Genomic DNA, 19,127 nt, shown 5'->3' on the forward strand with positions numbered 1-19,127 from the left:
GCGCGGATCCCGGAAACACAAATAACATAACCATCGCAGTACCCCAGCGTGCGGAAGATGGTACTGATGGTAACTTACGTCAGAAATACATGCGTCTTTTGAGGTTCTCGAGAGCGAGATACTATCGAGAATCCGGTATAATGAATGCGAGGAAGAAAATTGCTGCATGGAATGAAAGAATGAAAGAGCATCTGGAAGCTATGAGCGAGGTGACGAGCCGACGAGCGGACATTCAGGCTCTTCGGAAATTCATGGAACTTCGTATTGCTCACTGGTATGCGCTGTGGAAAGAGTAGACCAAGCCCCGGTGGGTTCGACTGCGAATGAATTTGTATTGTGGGAAGCAGCGTGCATTCGCGAACTTTTTCAATCTGCTGAGCGCCTTGAAGGAGGATGAAAGTCAGAGACTCGTAGTAGCGTACGGAGCAGGGTGACGGAAGACCCAAGCAAGGAACTACGCCAGCTCCAACGACAAGAACGTACAAAGAGTGTGCACGGAGTATCGTCACGATACCTGTAGATGAGTTTCGAACGTCCTATACACACCATGAGCTAGGGTGTACACTTCAGAGGGTCGAGATGGAAAAGTGCCAGCGGAGTCCTGAGGTTATAAGAAAGTACGGTACGCTGACGGAAGAGCAAATGGAAAGGAGCGCGAAAGTTCGTGGACTACTTGCATTAGTGAGTACAACTCCCAACGGCACGAAACGTATGGAGTTTATGAACCGAGATTTTAATGCCCCTATCAATATAAGGAAATGAGCGGTGCTGGAGGAAAGACCCCCAGAGTAGACAATAGAAAACCTTTTTGGACAACCTCTCAAAGTCGAACTATATGAGATAAAGTTGGAACCAGTATTAGGTGGCCGATCCAAAAAGGCTGGAAGGCGTCTGCACATCAGCTGGAGGCGTTTCGTCTAGGGCGCGTTCGCCGGCACGACTGTACACGGCCGCCGGCTGTGCGTCACGTGGAGCCGCGAGCGGCGGGCTTCTACCAAGTGCCGCTTGTACCAAACGCACTTGCACCTCGTGTGGACACAGACGCATACCTGAGTGCATGGCCGATTCTGGAGATGAAACGGAGTGGGAACTTGCTGCCGAGAAGTTTGTAGCGACTGTTGCACCGAAAGAAACTACTCCGTCTCGGGGGAGGCCCTCGAGTCGGGCGACGCGCTCGCCGTTGCGCGAGGCTCCGCCCGAGGCCGCGCCCAACGCGGGAGCCGGCACTGCAGGCCGACCTGGACGCAGTGCGGGCAGCTCGGGGCCCTCGGAACCCACCGCAGACACCACCACAGGCACCACACGCGTCGCTCGAGGTGCCCAACCGAAACCTGCAGGCAAGCCGAGCGGCGTGGGTGGAAACAGAGGGAGCGACGTGGCTGCGGCCCCGTCTCAGGTTATTCAGGTTTTGCGTTTCAGCAGTGATGCGTCGCTCACAGCAACCGTTCGGGGGAGTCAAGCAAACCAGCAGGCGCTCTGGGATCGGGCGCGATCGGCGTTCGAGTCGGCGCTGCGTCGGAACGCAACACGACTGGAGCTCGATGCGCTGGCAGCGGCCCTGCAGACTGTAGGCGTCGACATCTCTCTTGGTCGAAACGCAGGCACACGCGGCGGCGGACCTGCAACGAACGGGCCCACTGACGGCAGCGGTGGACGGCGTTCGGGAGCCGCTGCGGGCGGCACGGCGTCGCGAACTCCGCAGCCAGCGCTCACGCGAGGCCGCAACGCCTGGACCCCCTCGTTTCTGACCAAAACTGCGGATACGTCCGCTACAGAGGGGGAGAATCTGGTCAATTCCTCTCGACGAAAAGCAAAAGCTATACTGAACAAACTCGTACCGGAGAAGTTCGTCACGCTAGCGCAGCAGATTCTTGATATGCCGCTCCATCATTACGACGTACTGGAAGCGGTGATTTCAGAAATCTTTGATAAAGCGCTTGCGGAGCCGTATTTTTGTGGAGTCTACGCAGATCTGTGTGAAGTTTTGAACCGCGCGCTTCCGAGCATCGCGATCGAGAGTGCTTCGGGGACCAAACAAACCAACTTTCGCAAAATGCTTCTCGCGCGCTGCCAAGCTGAGTTTGTGCAGCGCGCCCTAGCCTCGGAAGAGCGCGCAACAGACGAGCAGGAACTTGAGGTTTGCGCCCACAACCGACGCCGCACGCTAGGAAATACAATTTTCGTGGGTGAGCTCTTCAAGCGGCATCTGCTGAGCGAAAAAATCATTCATGAGTGTGTACAGATGCTGCTGAAAGAGGGCGAGAACGAAGATAGCATCGAAACGCTTGCCAAGTTGCTCTCCGTCGCCGGCAGCAGCATGGATCGCCCTGAGGCTCGGTCCTACATGGACGCCTACTTTACCAAGATCGAAGAAATGGCAAACAACGCACAAATTCGAGCTCGTTATCGGTTTATGCTCAAGGATTGCGTTGAGCTGCGTAAGCAGAAATGGAAGCCGCGACGAGCCCAAGAACGGCCAGCGACACTGGATGAGATTCACGGGAAAAAGTCCGGCCGTGCCGCTCGGCAAGCGAGTCAGTCGCTGGCACGCAAAGCTGCTCAGCTGCGCTTCACGGGAGCTGATGCAGAGGCGCCCAAGCCGGAGGCGGAATCCACAGTTCCAGCAGGGCAAGTGTCCGCGTCTGCCACTGTCCAGGGTCGTGTTGAGAACGCCCGTAACCAGAACGTTGCCGGCGAGACGGTCACGGACGCTGCACACGCCAAGTCGGAGTCGGGACCGGTCCCCGATCGGACTGTCGTTTGGACCGAAAACCCTGAACTATTGCGGACGTATATTCGTGGTATCATTGAAGACTACGTGGTGAATCCGTATCCGGCAGAGGTACAGGTGGCGCTCACCGAGTCCGGACTTGCCGCACAGCCTGACCTGCTGGCTTTGGCTGGCGTTCAGGAACTCTTCTCCATGGTCTGCAGTGCGCGCGGGCATGAACGGCAGCCGCTTGTTCGATCCTTTGGAGATGCCTTCCAGCATGTACTTTCTAGGGAGAAGCTGCTCGAGGCTCTTGTATCGATTACGTCCAATTTGCTTACCTTCGAAGACGAGCTTGATATGCCTACAGCAGGCAAAGTTCTCGGCGAGTTTCTCGGGACGTTATGCACTAGCCACTGCGCTACGTTCTTACACGACGCTGCTGATATTCATACAGTACTGGCAGCGGTTCCGCCTAATAGACAGGCATCCGTGCTGCGTTCCTTCTTGGAAACGCTCTTCCGACAGTATCCTTCAGATATGCGAGAGCGCTTCGGCGCTTCCCTGCGAGCACTACGTCCGCTTTTCGTGTCGCTCCCGCAAACGGAACAGCGCGAACTCGAAGAGCTACTTGCAAAATATGAACTGCTTGAGCTCGTTCCCGAATGGCAGCTCCGACGCCAGCTCCAATACTATCTGGAACCTGGAAAGGAGCGTATCGCAGATGCAGCAGACTGGTTGCGAAGCTTCCTGCCCAGAGTGCGGGAAACGCTACGCTCCGAGGACGCAACAGCATCCACTGCAAAGTCCAGTCTGAACGAATGGTACGCCTTTTGTCGATTCACTGCGGACCATATCCTATCAACTTATGTCATGGAAGCGCAATCGAGTAGTACGATGGATATCATGCGGCGACTACGCCTGATGGTGCCGCTTCTTCGTGAAACAGCCGGAAACATGCCCGCGACCGATGAAACCGACGACGACGACGACGACAGTGACCCCGCGGAAGACAAGGAGTGGCGTCAAGCCCAAGTGGCTTTTGCAGTGCAAGCAGGTTGTTATCGTTTGGACTTTCCCACTGATCTCATAAGCGGCATGTTCCAGGTGCTGTACGACGCGGATGTGATCTCAGAGGAGGCATTCGATCGCTGGCGGGAAGATGTACACGATACGACACCAGGAAAGCTCAAGGCGCTATTTCATGTGAATGCTTTTCTGAATTGGCTCAAGGAGACTGATGAAGAACCGGAGAAATCCGATGTGTAAAAGCGACGCGATGCTAGCGCTCCAGTGCAACGTCCCGAAACTCGATGGCGCTTCGGTCCAATGCGTCCTGGATGAACGCACCCGTTCGTCGTGCCGCGGAGCCTGCTGTCCGATGGATGCGGTATATCGAAGATCCCGCATCACCGCGCTGCACGAGGGGTTATGCGAATATACGCTTCATTGCAGAGTCGCGAATATGGTCATTCTGAAACTTGCTGTTTGCTCCGCCACTGGGACCCGATCAACCGCAGTGCTCGGGTTTCGACGCCAGTCACAGAAGACGCCTGTTGAACATTCGCTGGATGCAGCCGGTCTGCGATGTGAAACGACACCCATGCGTTCGCGTACGCATACATCTATAACATACCTCCCGTCCGGTCGACGCCTCGAGAGCTCGGTCGTAAGTCATGCAAACCGTACGTTTATGCCGTGGATATGACCTGAGCAATAACGAGCTCGACATCGCCGTCACAGATCGCTTGCTTCACCAGTCCTCCGTACGAACGCAACAGAGGTACTTGAGCGTCGCTTTTCCCGTCGATCGTATCCCGCCACGGGCGATCATCGAGGATACTCAAGACCCAGTTAAGTTCTGCTGTCATCGCAGGCCCATCACGCTGACTATCGTAACAACCCTGCAGACTCTCGATGAGGAAAGCTTCACCAGCGGCGAAAAGCTCCTCTTCAGCCGATGCTGCCTTTGCTGCTGTCTCGTTGTTCGCGTGATAGGCATAGCGCTGAAAGCGGATCCCGCGCAAGTGACCGGAGCAGCCCAAGACCACTGCTGCGTCAAGCTGTCGACCTGTAAGAATCTTCCGCACAGCAGTCATGAGCTCGGATCCCGAGCGTACCCGTGAAACGTACATGCGGCTGTTGCTCTGATCGTCTGGAACGGCCATTCCGAAAGCTACACGAATACCGGGTACTGCGACTTGCGTCCCGTGATCTAACAAGCCTACTTGCACGGCGTGCGCTTCGAGTTCGTCTACAACAGGTCCATCGTTTGGCGCTGAACAAGCAGCAGCAGCAGCAGCAGCAGCAGCAGCAGTAGTAGTAGTAGTTTCGGCGCTGGACGGCATCCGGTCCGGCTGCGTTTCTCCTGGTTCCTCGGCGGCCGCTGCCTTACTGCCTCGCGTGTGTGTTCCTTCTTCGCTGATGCTCCTTCGTTCAGGACGGAGATGTCCACTGGCAAACAGGAAGAAACGATCTCCAAGAGACCGTCGTCGACCACCCTGAATGTAGGACACAACAACCGGTTGTTGATAGCGGCTGCCGTGCGCTGTGCACCAGTCTGCTGCCTCGATAACAAACGGCTGGAATGCGTTTGCTCCTTCTAAAGTGAACGCAAGCCGATTCTGTTCTTGAGATGGGTGGGCGCGTTCTGCTTCCCATGCCTTCCACTGGGACTCGCCAACCACGTGCTCGAGACGCTGGGGCGCGTCATAGGTTCGGCACTCCTGCTGAATACCAAGGCGCTGATGGAACTCATCCAGGATGGCCTCTGGCGTCTCTGGACGCGGCTCGAGCGGTTTCCGAACTCGACCGCACGTCACCACGCCGTAGCTTGACACCGTAAACGCCATAGGGAGTGAAGCGGAGTTCATAAACTCCACGAGGCCGTTGAGCAAGTCGACACCAGGCTCCAACACGCAAAATAGAATGCGCAACGGGAGTGAACTCGGAGGGCGTACCGAGACGCGCGCTTTTGATGTTGGTGCGTCCATGTTTGCAGGCTAGCACCAGTGTGTCCCTGGGTCGCTCGAAACGAGAACCAACGCACCGTGCGTGTGTTCGTCGAACGAGCAGTCTCTGGTGGTAGCGACGAGTGAATGCGGAGTGTTCAAGAGAGTTCCTCACGATCAGCAGAGTGACTCGAGAGGCACGTACCAAAGAATAGAGTTAATCGGTTCCCTGGCCTGTCTACGAGGGGACGCAAAGGCGTCCTTGGGGTTGTTCTACGAAAACGACTCGTTCCACCTGCGCAGCGCACTTGAATGGACTCCACCAGTGGTGAAACTTTGACACCTGTAAACCAACCTGGGTCCAACGGGCCTCTCTTCGCGCTATCACCGTACCCATCGAAAAGCAACGCTCAACAGTGGTGCGCAGTACATTGCAAGTGGCTGTCAGTCGAATGCTCTGGAGAGAAACATCTCCTCGTTCCGTCGGGATTGTGCGGTGCGGTGCGGTGCGGTGCGCGTGGAGCGGCGTCACGATAGCAGGAAGGAGGATTATGTTGACGTTTAGCTCAGATAAACATGGAACATTGACCCATCCGCTATGTTCCTTTTCATATGATTTTTTCTGAGCGATCTTAGATGCACCATTGGCATTCGAGGTGCAGCAGTAGGTGCGTACGGATTCATACGTGGTTTCGGGGCTCCAGCTTGTCTATTCAGTGTGCCGCTATCGACTAGTTGGTGCTGGAATTTTTTAGTGCGCTGGAATCAAAACATTACGTGTTGCTATCGAATACGGGATCGCAACAGAATACATGTCACTGACCAAATCGTATGTACAAGCGTCCGCTCTCCTCCTTTGCTACCGTTTCGTATGCTTCAGTCACGCAATCTTCGTGTTTTCCATTTTTCCGTATCACAGAGGCTCGTGAGTGCGGCTACTCGTACCGCCAGATTGACGCGGATAATACCTCGACAACGCCCCGTAGCGGCCGCTTTGTAAGCGCATCCCCAACAGTCACTGAACCTGTCACGTCAAATGATCCTGATCGATTGAACGGCAAATCCGTCTGCCTTCGTGGGCATCGACGGAACTGCATTCACGCTCAGCTTGATCCATCTCACCGGGCTATGCTGGCAGGGTCTCCCGTCTCTCCTGCTAGAATGTGAGAGCATCGTCGACTAGGGCTTGGGTTAGCGCAGCGATCGCTTCCGGGGCGGCGAGCGCCTCACCGCTTCTGACCGAGTCAGCGTCGACGGATCGAGAATGCTCGACATTGTGCACCGACCTGGACTTTGCTGCAGATACCTCTATTATCCTGGATACGATCGCGTTCCGCATACGCTCTATCGAACGGAGCAGCGTGCGCTTTCGAGTGCAGCGGACAGCGTACTTGCCAAGCGTCCGCTCAGGAGTGGAAACAGCGGCGGGTTCCATGTCGAACCTCGTTTACTGCGAATAGCACGTACACGGGCAAAGCGTGTAGGCATCACGCGCGATAGGGCGACGCTCGGATGACGAGGGTGTTTGGCGAACACACGGGAACGACTACCGTTATCCAAGCGTCGCTGCTGCAGCGCACGAATCTATTCTGTATATGAGCAAGATGAGCGCGACGAGGGAAGCGAAGCTCGTAACGTCCGCCTGTACGTGACCTGCAGTGAGCACAGCCAAAAGCAACGAGACCGACACATGAGCGCTGCACTCCATGTCCTTCGACGAAGGAGAACGCGGCTGGCGTGAGAGGAAACGGAGGCATATGGAAACACGGAGAGAAGCGAAAGGACCGAGAGGCAGTCGCACCAGAAACCGTAAGGGCTGGTCTTGACGACGCCCGAGAACACACTTAAACTTTAGCTCGCATACCCGCATAAGAGGTGCATTTTCATACTACGCTAAAACGGGACTACTCATGCGCATACGGAGGTACAGATGTCGTGCACCGATAGCGTTCCAAGCGCATCCACTTCGGAGTATCGATTCCCGAACCGCTCTCTTCAGTCTATATATGGTGACGCCTCATCGCCCTTGTGCCCTTCTTACCGTGTACGAAAGTAACTCGGGCCGCACGAAACACGTCATCAAAGTAGTGCTGCCTGCGGCGGCTGGCCCTCGAGCCTCCACTGTCACGCGGAACGTTTTCGTTGCGACGTCGACGGCGAGGACGCGCTTGGGGTCGCTTTGACGAGAGGCACTCACGTTTACGTCACTGGACCAGTAAAGGCGCTGGTTTCACGCGAAAGTTACCAGTTCATCTTTCGCGACACGTCTGACGTTGTTTGTGAAGAACGCCCTGTCGAGGCCGTCAACAACGAAAACGCCCCTGTGTCCCATGCAGTTGTTACCCAAATGCAAGTTGTTCGCTGGCAACCCCGTCTTCCAGACACTTTCGTCGAGGAGCGGTTTTCGACGATTAGTGTGAGCGAGAGAAAAACAACACTCGTCGACACCGAAGATGCCGAGGACAGCACCACACTCTACCGACGAGCTGGCGAAACACCGGGCCTTCGACCGCAGTCCGTCGATACCGAGTCCGGTTTCTGGCTCTGGGAAGGTGCCCTGGACCTCGTTCACTACCTTAGTCAACTTGGCGAATCATGCTGCTGTAAGCAGATAGGTGTTCGTCATGGAGCGCTCGAAATACTCGAGATCGGTTGTGGTCACGCTCTACCCGCAATCTACTTGGCCCGCCAAGGGCACTGCGTCCGCGTCGACTTCCAGGATCATAGCTGTCAAGTTTTAGAGACGATTACGCAGCCAAACGTATGGCGTAACGGTATCTGGAAACAACTGCACCATGAACCGCAGTTTTACGCTGGCTCGTGGCAGTCCTGGCTCGAAGATGCGTCTATGGATCGGCGTTACGACTTGATTCTGGCCAGCGAGACAGTCTACAGCAGAGCGTCTACAAGATTATGCCTGCAGGTATGTCGGAAGCTTCTGAAACCGCACGGGATGGCTCTTTTTTCCGGAAAAACCGTGTACTTTGGTTTAGATGGTGGAATGGTTGAGTTGGTGGATATCTTGCACGAAATCGGTGGCCAGTCGCATTTGCTCTGGTGCACGAGTCAGCAGATAGCTGCGACTCGACGAGAGATTCGATCCGTAGCGTTTGATATTGGTGCAAGACCGACTCCAGCGAATCCCGCTTGCCCTATTTCCGCTGCTCCCAGCGGGGGATAAGGCTTCTGCGCATCGTCTCTGCGAAACGTGCTGAACGAAATGCATTTTGTACCGAACCGATGCGCTCTCCTGACCGGGATGAAAAATGAGCTCGTCAAAGTCCAAAAATTGCTCCGTGTAAAGAGAAATGTGATTGGTGGAAGCTGGCGTTCATGTTGAACCACCACGAAGTCGCTTTTGGCGTTGATGGGGTCGCAGGAACTGCGGCGGCAGCAGCGCGCAGCGTACGGTACTGCTGGCTTCAAAAGTAGAAAAGAAACAATGTATAGAGCTATAGCGCTCATCGTGCGAATAAATCCAGGTTTGCAGATGAAATGCTCACTGCTTATAACCATGTGTGTGTGTGTGTGTGCGTGTGTGAGGTCGCGCTGTGCACCTCGTGGACCCGCTGGTGTATCAGCATCCGTCAAGTACTGCTTTCAAACTCCTGAACACGTTCATGAGATGACTAAAGAGCGTTCCCCATGAAACATACGTCATAAACGGGAGCATCTCCCAGTGCTAGCCAGGAGGAGTCCGTCCTCGACAGCCTTTCTATAATGTAGCTCCGAATGCGGGCGCGAAACAAGAGCCGCCCTCCGCCGCTGGGGACGCAGCACGAGTCTACCGGAGGAGCTTTTCCGGGCACATGCCCCGTTGTGGCTGCTTTCTGCGCACTCGACGCTCTGGCTCCGAACACCGCATCGTTGTTGTTCGCAGCAGTCAATTTTGCATCCGACGGAATCGTTTTTAGATCAAGGATTGGTGCATGATGCCCGGAAAATCGTATCAAAGCTTCTCAGCGTGTCGATCATACTCCATTGAACACACAGGGCGAAGATGCTCGCGCTCCTGAGCATACAAAGCCGCAGGTTTCGACACGGTGGTAATGCATCTGCCTCAGATCGGACGCTACGTTGTTCTGGCCTCGTATGGTAGGCTGGATGCCTGCAACGCTGCCAAATACTCGACACCAGAGGCTGCTCTGAACACGCACATGTTCTTTTCGATGCGTCTCCAGGCAGTTCATCGTCGCGGCGGCGGTCGCCATGTTGGAATCAACGAGCAAACAAAAGCGATAATCACCAGATAGAGGCCTCGCAGGAAGCGCAGCACTCTGGTAGACAGCGGTTCCTGCCTTGAAGTCGCCGCCGCTTCGAAGGATGCGTCTCGTCCAGAGGCGGATGAGGAATTCCTGGGCACCGGTCGCGCTCCACTTTCACCAGTTGCTGGAACAAGCGTTTGCATCTGCATTCGAGCCCAGAGTTGGCTCGATAGCGACTCGACATAGCGTCGAAGCGGACCCAGCGCACCCGTTTGAAAGAGGTAGATCAGGACCGCCAACCCAATAAGGAGCAACAGGCGATCTCGTCCACCATCCTGGCTAAGGAGAATCACCATAAACGTCAGTTTGGAGACCAGTGCCCAGTCAAGTGCCGGCATCCGAACACGAATGGCAATCATCCGAACGGGTATCGCTCCAGCTGCACCAGCACGGAGCATATTTCCCGGAAGCTGGTGACGTTCAGCAGCTTCCAAAGCGCTCCTCGATATCGATGAGCGTGCCGCAGCGCCCGTCCCATGGCCGCTGGAGGCAGAAAGACCACTCGATTGGCTGTGATTCGCCAGCAGATACGACGGCGGTACCCCGCCTGCCTCATGCGTCGCGTAATACTCTGTTAAGCACCGGTTGTACTCCTCGTATGCTCGAAGCATTCGCGCATATGCCTGTACTAGCTGGAGTGTCTGCTCATCAAGCCGCACATGCAGGCTCGCCTGCTCCGCGTTCGTCGACGCCCTTGCAGCGTCGAGCCTATGCTGCAGATTCCGCGAGTGCTCAGTCCCGTTGTGCTGTTCTTCAGAAGGTTGTCTGGTCTCCTGCTCAGCAGTGGCGTTCGACAGAGCGCGCCACGCTGTCGCTGGAGTTGTTGCGGAGTCTGCATCGAGCGCGCGTTGCTGCTGCGACTGAGGTTGCGACTGACCCTCGTCCAAGGCCCAAGCTTCGTCGAAGAGCGCCGCATCCGAGGATCCCTCCTGTCTACCAGCAGCTACAGCGGAAAGCGCCGGTGAGCGCTCCGCATCAGAAACAGAACCCAGGCGTTCGCGACTAGCGTCGCTAAATGTTAAGACTTCACCAGAGTTTGTGCTTGGCGCAGAATTCACCTCGATGCTAGCAAGGCTCTCCAGCTGTTGCCCGCTAACGACTGCATCCCGCGTTATCCCTGTGGAGCGCTCGGCTGACGTTAGCCCGCGCTCACTAGTCACCACGAGATGAAATACCGCGAACAGCGGGGGCGAGGCGCTTTCACCGGTCTCCGTACCGTTGCTCCCTACGCAAGAAGATGCTCGGGCGTCGTCGCCAAGCTCCCCGACAACTGCTCGTGACATACCGACTATTTCTCGAATACACTCTCCGTCCTGCAATAGACGACCTCCGTAAACGAGTCTCTGCTGCTCTGGTGCAGGATGAAAAGGATGCTCCAGGTGCACTCGACGCTTCAGGTCCCCGACAGTTGACTCGGGCTCAACCGACAATACATAGGAGCGCCCCGCTGCGTCAGATACGATGTTGGGTGTCTTGAGCAGAACGCGAACTGCACCAGCAGTGCCGTGTGATGCGCTCCGAGCAGTCGAGGAGCACGCTCCGGGTCCCGGTGAGCCTGGTGGTCGCTCCTGATCAGCGTCGCTCGACTCGGGAGTCCCGCGGGGTACGTCCATCTGGTTCATCTTATTTGTCAGCGCACAGACGTCGCGCTGTTGCAACTGAAGCTGGTACAGCGGCTACTGCTTCCAGGTTCCAGATGCGGTCGTCGCCTCAACTCGGGGGCCAGTGTCTTCTGCCGAAGAGACCTCCCCTTGAACCTGCAGTGCCCTGTTCACAGAACTTCTTCACGCAAAGCAGTGTCCAGCAAGTGCCCTTATATAGCCCCGAATGGAAACCTTGATCTGTTTCCGTTGTCGTGCTGGTTGTCCTAGGCGTACACCCAGCAAGCTCGAGGCTTCGACTCCAACGCGTCGCAAACAACCGACCGCGTGAGGTGCTGCGGCGTCGATACGCCTGCGAACCGGCTCGCAGTTAGCCTAGAACGCTGCCGGTTTTCCTGCAGCAGAAACGAGCAGCGCAGGCGCCTTGTAGCGACCAGAGCAGTGGGCATCATCTCTGGATGCCTATTGAAGCTAACGCTGAGCAAGATTTCAAGACCAGACCAATAGCAGCGTCACTTGGACGGAACGCTTTCGAGTGGTCGTCCAGAGCGGCAGCGCGTGTCCGTACCTGCAGCCGTTTGCCACAACTGCGTCTGTGCGATCCTCTTTTATACCCAATATAAGGAAGAGGAAAGCGTTTGTGAACGTGGCACCTGCGACCCGTGAGAGCGGTGTGAGCGCTAAGTTGCAACCCGGTAGCGCTGAGCGTTTTGGAGGCGCACACACGCTTTCCGTTACGGCCTCATGGCTGAGCAGCAGGCGTCCTCTGGATCACACAGCGATGAAACCTGGACTCTGGTGGAGCGACGGAAACCTTCCCGACAAGCGGGGACGCGTTTCCCGTTGCTCGCTGGGCACCTGCGCACGAGGCTCGACGTGGCCTGTGCTGATCAAGAACTCGAGAGCTTCTGGCACTTGTTTACTGCCAAACTGGACCAAGTCACGCAGTTTTCCCGCAAAACCTTTCAAAATTTCACGTGCTATAACTTTGAACGCTTTATTGGACTGGGCATCGGGGCCTTTACCAGCGACTGGCGAGCTCAGTGGCAGTTGGCTTGGCTGGTAGCTCTCCAGCGGTACCTGAAACAGTACACACGAACGGCTGGAGTCGCGAGCGACTGGGTGCTCGTTGAGCCGCAGCTGACAAGTCTGGAAGTAACCTTGGCGAAGAGGCTGGGGTTTAGGGTTTTTCGTGCCGATCCCAATGCACCCGTGCGTTGTCGTCATTGTCGTCGATCACAGAGCGACGCTGCAGCGCAAGCTGGTGCGCATACCGACAGGGTTCCCGCGTCGTCTCGACTCGGTCGATCACAACTACCGCACAGCACCCGTTTCCATGATTATATTAGACCGGACGCGGTGCGAAGACAAAGCAAAGATTCAGGGAGCGGCTACACCCTGCTATTCATGCCACACTGTGGAATCGGTCTCATAGAACTCGTTTTACAACTTTACTGGGACCAGGATGCACTGAGTCGACTTCATTTTGTGAGTAGCGATCTTGTCGAGCTGATAACGAGCCACGAACAGCGCTCTGTCGCATTAGCCGCCGAGCGAACGTCATCTGTGCACGGGCGTGGAAACGCGCTGGTTTCGTGCTCCGACCGGCAACTGCCGCTCGCGAAGGACGCCTCAGGGTCTACGTGCGAAACCAAGGCAGCAGTAGCATCGGCAACTCAGGAATTACCTTCACTCACTGAACCTTGCTGTATGCTCGCGCTTGCTTCCCAGCACTGTATCCGATGGATCGCTCCAGTAGACCCTGAAGGCTTTAGAAATTCCAATGTGCGGCAGGCCGCGTTTCATGGACTCGGGTGGCAATGTATTGAGGATCCGACGACGGCTGCACTGGAAGCGATCCGGCCTGGTGACTGCTCCACCGATCGTGCGGATCCAGCACAACTCGCGGCCGCGATGCATTACATACCACTTTAGGTGCGAAACGATAGATCAATGGAATTCGTTGTCCATGAAAAGTACGCTGTCGTGCGTGCGGGGTATACGGCGGCGCTGGAGCGTCGTATGATGCGACACGGTCAACTCGATAGGCAGCATCATTGGGCCGCTTCTCTGGCCGCTTTACGGAAGCTTTGCTCATGACGCATCGTTTTCGTATGAATGGTGAAAGGAATATGCGGTTATTTCCTTACGATGACGACTCGAGATTTTCAATGAGTCCACAATCGTGCATGAAAGAATGTCATGTTGGTGCTGGAATGGAGGCTATGACCGGTGCTGTCGGCGTATCGCGGGTTGATAGACTTGGGAATCCGCAAGAACACCACCGCTGCTGCACAGGGATATTCAGAATGAATGAGATGTAGATGATGGAGGATGTGCTTGTCTCCATGCAGTCATGCATGCGAATTTCATGCGTGACATGGGAAACAAGGCACGCTTTACTCGGCACGCTCCTGATACCAAGCACATATTTCAGCGCCTCTTCTGGGATACACTGCATGATGAGGACTTGAACCTTGAGGGATTCCCTTTACCAGCTCGCAGTGAGTCTACATGCAGTTTCGTAGAGCAATCGAATCCGAAACATGACCCAGGGGCGTCTCCCACGTACCTGGAATGCCCACGCCCCTGTATCCCATGCTCCATACCAAATTCAGTGTTCTTTCGTGAGCGCGTGCCTGAGACCCGATTATTCTGGTGAAACACGCGCGTTCTCAAGGGCATTGCACGGTCCATTGACCTTCGAACAATGCTGTCTGGGTCGAGCGACACACGCAGTCTCTAGTGGGGTACGATCTTCACTGCCACCCGAGTGTTATCCGAACAACGCGTTGGCATCCTCTCGTGCTTATAGTCTTGTGACTCAGTTTCGTTTCGACTCCGCTGCGGCGTACAGCAGGAGACCGAAAGCACGATACCATGTACTGTATAGATTTTAGAAGCATTGCCTGTAGGATATATTGTTTACAAAGCAGCAGAAGGAAGACTGCATTTTCGCTTCAGACAAGTCATACCATACTACTCCGATGGTTGAGTAACACTGAAAGAGACATGTAGATGCGTTCCGAGCCAAAAACCGATATTCTCAAGGAATGGTTGCGGTCAATAGTAGAAAGCGACCCATCGATTACCTTACGTAAACCAAAAGCGACAGCAGTAGCCGCAAGGGGCGTCACTGTTTCTCACCAGCTTATTCTTGCGGTCCTGAAAACACCGGTATGCGGTCGCAAAAAAACAGCCTTGCTTCACGCATAGTCATCTCGCACCGATATCGAAGCTACGACAGCGTTTCTGGAAAGTCACAATCGGTATGAAGCACAAGGACGTCGGCTTGTCCTTTTCCAGCCGATGCGACGTCATTCGGACGAAACGGTCGGAGCGTAGAGGGGTATTCGGCGAGCAGGGACTCAGTAGTACGTCCGTCCGAACTCGAAGAGAACTGGGATATCAGCATTTGTTCTAGCTGCAGTGGATGCATTTGGCGGCCTCGGTTTGGCTCGAAGATACAGAAACGGAAGTCGGGGATCCTCGCAAGCTCGGTGCCGCCTGGTGCTGGAGAAAGACGAAAAATCCTCTTCTTCCCGATCATTTAGCGAAGAAGAGCAAGTAACGAAGAAGAAACAGATGAGGGGAGATGATCGAGAAGAGGTTTTCGCTCGAAAGGACGGTAACGAGACCTTCATGGCACAGCGGGCGTGAATTCAAGGAATCTTGGCGTTAATGAGTTCAACCAGAGCCAATCAACGCAGCCATCAACATAAGACGATGTCTGGTGCTGCAGACAAGACCCACAGAGCTGACGAGAGCCAGTTTCGTGTGACAGCCTATCAGCCACGAAAGCTTCTAGGACAAACTAAAACCGATGGCAGACGGTCAGTTAAAAAATGGCTGGGAGGCGTCTGCGAGTGGATAGGTATATTTCCCGTCCATGATCATAGGACATTTTGTGATTCTCTGATCGCATATCTTGACAGAGTAGTGCAATAGTCGGCTGGAGTGAGGCGGCTCCTTTTCGCTCGAGAACCTGCTATGTGCCGGGAGCCGGTTACACTTCAATGATGTAGACACATGCAGCCTGGTACGTTGGGCTGCTTTCTCGAGCCGCGAAATACCCAGGCACGTTCTGCTGCTTTCGAGCACTGGCGGCAGCGCGGAGAAGCAATCGACATCGCGAAACTGCATTGCGTAGCGGGCCCGAGATGCAAACTGGTCATCTTCATGGACGACGCTTGTGCGCGATCGGCTCGTCTTGGCATCGAGTCCGTTTACGGCAGACGCTCTTCCGCAGATTTCTGGTCTGGCCTTCATGGCGGGCGCGCGGTCAAGCCAGTGCTCTGCTTTCGTCTATCAGTGATGCTGCATGAGGCCTGAACGCAGTCACGATTTCGACGGAACTATTTTAATCGCTCAGATGGAGTCGTGTTCCACATCTCAACCGGGCAGTACATTTGCTTCATCTTGTCAGGTTTGAAACCAGATCACCAACGCGTCTGGTGAAACAGGTCACTAGAGCGTTCCCCAGCTGTCCCGGATGCAGGCTTGGCGCCACGTGAAAAGCATCCAGCACCAAAGGCTCTGCGATGAGCGGCAAGCACCTGATGATTGCGCATGTGGCTCGTGATTCCCATAGATACCGATCTGAGGCGTTCGTTGCCCCGCCGGTACGATGCCAGTCGTCAGTGCCGACCATCACATCTCCATGTACCTCGTTGGGGTCAGGATTCGCAATCTTTGGGATATGCTTACGAGAGGCCGTACGTCTCGAGCGGGTGCCGCACTCGGTCAAAGTCGTAGACACGACGTGGATCCGTGATATGCCCTGTGATGGCACTAGCAGCGGCAGTATAGGGCGAGGCGAGGAAGACCGCACTCGATTTGTCGCCCATTCGGCCTGGAAAATTCCGATTTGTGGTGCTCACAACGACCTCGGGCCCGTTCGCACGCCCAAAGGTGTCCTTCGGACCTCCCAGACACGCTGCGCAACTCGGGGCACCCGGCGGAAGGCATCCCGCGTCCTTGAAAATCTGCATCAGAGTCTTGCCGTTAAGTTTTCTGGTTTCCAGGTCTTCATAGATGCGGCGTGTGGCCGGAACAAGAAACGTAGGAACACGTACCTGACGCCCGTCGAGAATCCGCGCTGCGGCAACAAAGTCCTCCGTCTTGCCGCCAGTGCAAGAGCCAATGTACACTCGCGTAATCTTCACGTCCTCGCAATTGCGGGCAAGATCTAAATTATCGGGGCTGTGTGGTTTCGCTACCGCAGGCTCCAGTTTGGATAAGTCGTACTGTCGGTCCGTGTAGAATGAGGCATTCGAGTCGGTGTGGAACACATCAAACGGCTTCGTTGTTCGTGCTCGGACGTAAGCACACGTAATTTCATCCGGAGGAAAGATGCCGTTCTTACCACCAGCCTCAATCGCCATATTACAAAGTGTCATGCGATCGGCAATAGAAAACTGCTCCATCCGATCACTGACAAACTCCATCGCCCGGTAGGTAGCGCCAGCGACACCAATATCGCCTATGATTTGGAGAATGATATCCTTGGCCATGATGTAATCAGGCAGGGTTCCATTCAAGGCAAAGCGCATTGTTGCGGGCACTTTGATGAGGAGCTTACCGGTGCCCATTATAAAACCTGCATCAGTGTTCCCGATGCCAGTCGCGAACTCGCCGAAAGCTCCTGCAGTACACGTGTGAGAATCTGTCCCGAAAAGCACCTCACCAGGACGGCAGTGCCCTTCCTGCGCCAGTGCTATGTGGCAGACCCCTTTGTATTCAGGGTTCGCCCGAAAGTCGCTCCGATCGGTGATATCGTAGAAGTAACGGATGCCTTGTTCGCGAGCAAAATCCCGAATAATATCCACGTTCCTATTCGCTTTCTCATCCGCAGTGAAGATGTAGTGATCGGGGATAATGACAATCTTTTCAGGGTCCCAGACAGGTGCATCCGAACCGAACTCGCGTTTGAAGACTGCGATCGTCCCCGGACCACAGACGTCGTGTGTCATGAGCACATCAACGTCAACAAAGAGATTCTCTCCTGGTTTCACGAAGCTCCTTCCAGCGGCTTTGGCTATGATCTTCTCTGTTATCGTCTGCGGCGCCTTCACGGCTACACTCGGAGCTGCCTTCGTTGAGGTCGGCGCAGAGATACCAGACTTTAATTCAGCCAGGGGATTTTTGGGGCCAATTCGTACCCGTCGCTGCTCCTGACTGACTCCAGTTCTGGCACTGCAACCTTGTGCTCGGCTATGAAGTGTCACTGGAGAAACGAACATGATATTGTAAACGAGGGAAGACGCACCCGGTATAGCGTAACTGCTCCAAAGCCTGAAATCATGCGATGGTTCGCGCGCGTTCGTCGCGTGCAGCGTCGCGAGTGCCCTCCGTCGGCATAAAGAGAAATACATCCTACTGGATATAAGTGGATACAACGGACACATCCCAGGGGGCGCCCGGGCTGCATCCGGCTTCAATCTAGACATTTCTATATTATTAGGTATTTAAATGTAATATATGGACACACCATGGGGAACGCCCTTGCCAGCAGCCTGGTCGGTTTTCAGCCAAAATCTGAGCAGCGCTCGTCTCTGCTACAGGGAGGCACTTTTGGCAAACTGCTTCTGTCACAGGCACCAGCTCAGCCCCGGTTGTGGGCACCGGAAACGGTGCATGCCACTTGGCGCCGCTGATAACGATGATCTGGTACCAGCCGACGCGCCAAGTCGGCAATATCAGGAACACTTGCTGTGGTTGCGCCTCATAAACGCACTCTACGAGTGGTGTGAGGGTGGTGTCGGTGGTGGCTACGAAAGCGGCACAGAGCCGGAAACGTTCGCGCGCACGCTGGACGGCTCCACACACAAGTCGCTGTCTGCGACAGAGGAGCTCTGGTGCAATTTTCGTTTATGGAGTGACGATCGGCAACGCGAGAGCCTCACAGGGCAGCGGGATGTGCGGGCACAGGGCGCACTTGAAGAGCGCTGCGCCGCCGTGCTCCGTTGCATGACGAACCCGCTTGTATTCGACCTGGGGAAGGATGAGCCCGAACTTTGTCCGAGGCCTCGCCGAGGTTCATCAGCTGATATAGAGGTCAATGCGGATGGTATTGTTGTGCAGAGTTTTGCGGACAGGCTCCCTGTCAGGTACAGAGATACACGCAAGCTCACAGCGATTCCACCCATGTAAGACTAGAATAATACGGCCGCACCAAACTAAGTCTTGCGTGCATGCCGCATTTCGGGTCTTTTCCTGCTGCCATCAAGACAAGCCTTTGCAGGATTTTATCTGACAGCTTCCTCTAGATCTCTCTTATCTGCGGATCTAAAACGCTGTTCTCTCCTTCCTCTACACCTCCGTTATAAGCAGTCGAATGGTACTCATGGTAGCGGTCAAGTCCCACTTGAGCTGCTTCCGGTTGTTATCAACTAATTTCGTGTCGAGACAACGGTTGCGATCCGCGATTCGCTTGCCATTTCATCTCGTTTTGGTTACGGCCTTGGTCCATCCTTTGGCGGCGGTGACACTCGACTGCGGTCAGGCGTTCCCAAACGTCCACCACAGATCCTCGTACGTGCGCGGTCTTTTAGCGCGTGAGCGATTGCTTCACTGCTCACTGGATGCCCTTGACGTGCAC

General features: G+C 55.2%; 7 protein-coding genes across 7 annotated transcripts; 4 read left to right on the plus strand and 3 right to left on the minus strand.

The window, feature by feature from the left end:
* Positions 1–1,057: 1,057 nt before the first annotated feature.
* CYME_CMS073C (eukaryotic translation initiation factor eIF-4G) lies at positions 1,058–3,979 on the plus strand (the record flags this gene model as incomplete). The annotated part of the gene is made up of 1 exon (XM_005538692.1): positions 1,058–3,979. One exon carries the CDS (start codon positions 1,058–1,060, stop codon positions 3,977–3,979), a length of 2,922 nt encoding a protein of 973 aa, XP_005538749.1.
* Positions 3,980–4,401: 422 nt separating this feature from the next.
* On the minus strand, positions 4,402–5,703 carry CYME_CMS074C (hypothetical protein; the record flags this gene model as incomplete). The annotated part of the gene is made up of 1 exon (XM_005538693.1): positions 4,402–5,703. The coding sequence occupies one exon, from the start codon at positions 5,701–5,703 to the stop codon at positions 4,402–4,404; it is 1,302 nt and encodes a 433-aa protein (XP_005538750.1).
* Positions 5,704–8,008: 2,305 nt separating this feature from the next.
* On the plus strand, positions 8,009–8,842 carry CYME_CMS075C (hypothetical protein, conserved; the record flags this gene model as incomplete). The annotated part of the gene is made up of 1 exon (XM_005538694.1): positions 8,009–8,842. One exon carries the CDS (start codon positions 8,009–8,011, stop codon positions 8,840–8,842), a length of 834 nt encoding a protein of 277 aa, XP_005538751.1.
* A 1,005-nt stretch (positions 8,843–9,847) lies between these two features.
* Positions 9,848–11,548, minus strand: CYME_CMS076C (hypothetical protein; the record flags this gene model as incomplete). The annotated part of the gene is made up of 1 exon (XM_005538695.1): positions 9,848–11,548. One exon carries the CDS (start codon positions 11,546–11,548, stop codon positions 9,848–9,850), a length of 1,701 nt encoding a protein of 566 aa, XP_005538752.1.
* Positions 11,549–12,271: 723 nt separating this feature from the next.
* On the plus strand, positions 12,272–13,462 carry CYME_CMS077C (hypothetical protein; the record flags this gene model as incomplete). Its single annotated transcript, XM_005538696.1, has 1 exon — positions 12,272–13,462. The coding sequence occupies one exon, from the start codon at positions 12,272–12,274 to the stop codon at positions 13,460–13,462; it is 1,191 nt and encodes a 396-aa protein (XP_005538753.1).
* Positions 13,463–16,230: 2,768 nt separating this feature from the next.
* Positions 16,231–17,769, minus strand: CYME_CMS078C (3-isopropylmalate dehydratase; the record flags this gene model as incomplete). The annotated part of the gene is made up of 1 exon (XM_005538697.1): positions 16,231–17,769. The coding sequence occupies one exon, from the start codon at positions 17,767–17,769 to the stop codon at positions 16,231–16,233; it is 1,539 nt and encodes a 512-aa protein (XP_005538754.1).
* Positions 17,770–18,163: 394 nt separating this feature from the next.
* CYME_CMS513C (hypothetical protein) lies at positions 18,164–18,679 on the plus strand (the record flags this gene model as incomplete). Its single annotated transcript, XM_005538698.1, has 1 exon — positions 18,164–18,679. The coding sequence occupies one exon, from the start codon at positions 18,164–18,166 to the stop codon at positions 18,677–18,679; it is 516 nt and encodes a 171-aa protein (XP_005538755.1).
* Between the last annotated feature and the right edge of the window lie 448 nt (positions 18,680–19,127).

This window comes from Cyanidioschyzon merolae, chromosome 19, assembly GCF_000091205.1.
Source record: "Cyanidioschyzon merolae strain 10D DNA, chromosome 19, complete genome".
In the NCBI taxonomy this organism is placed as follows: Eukaryota; Rhodophyta; class Bangiophyceae; order Cyanidiales; family Cyanidiaceae; genus Cyanidioschyzon; species Cyanidioschyzon merolae.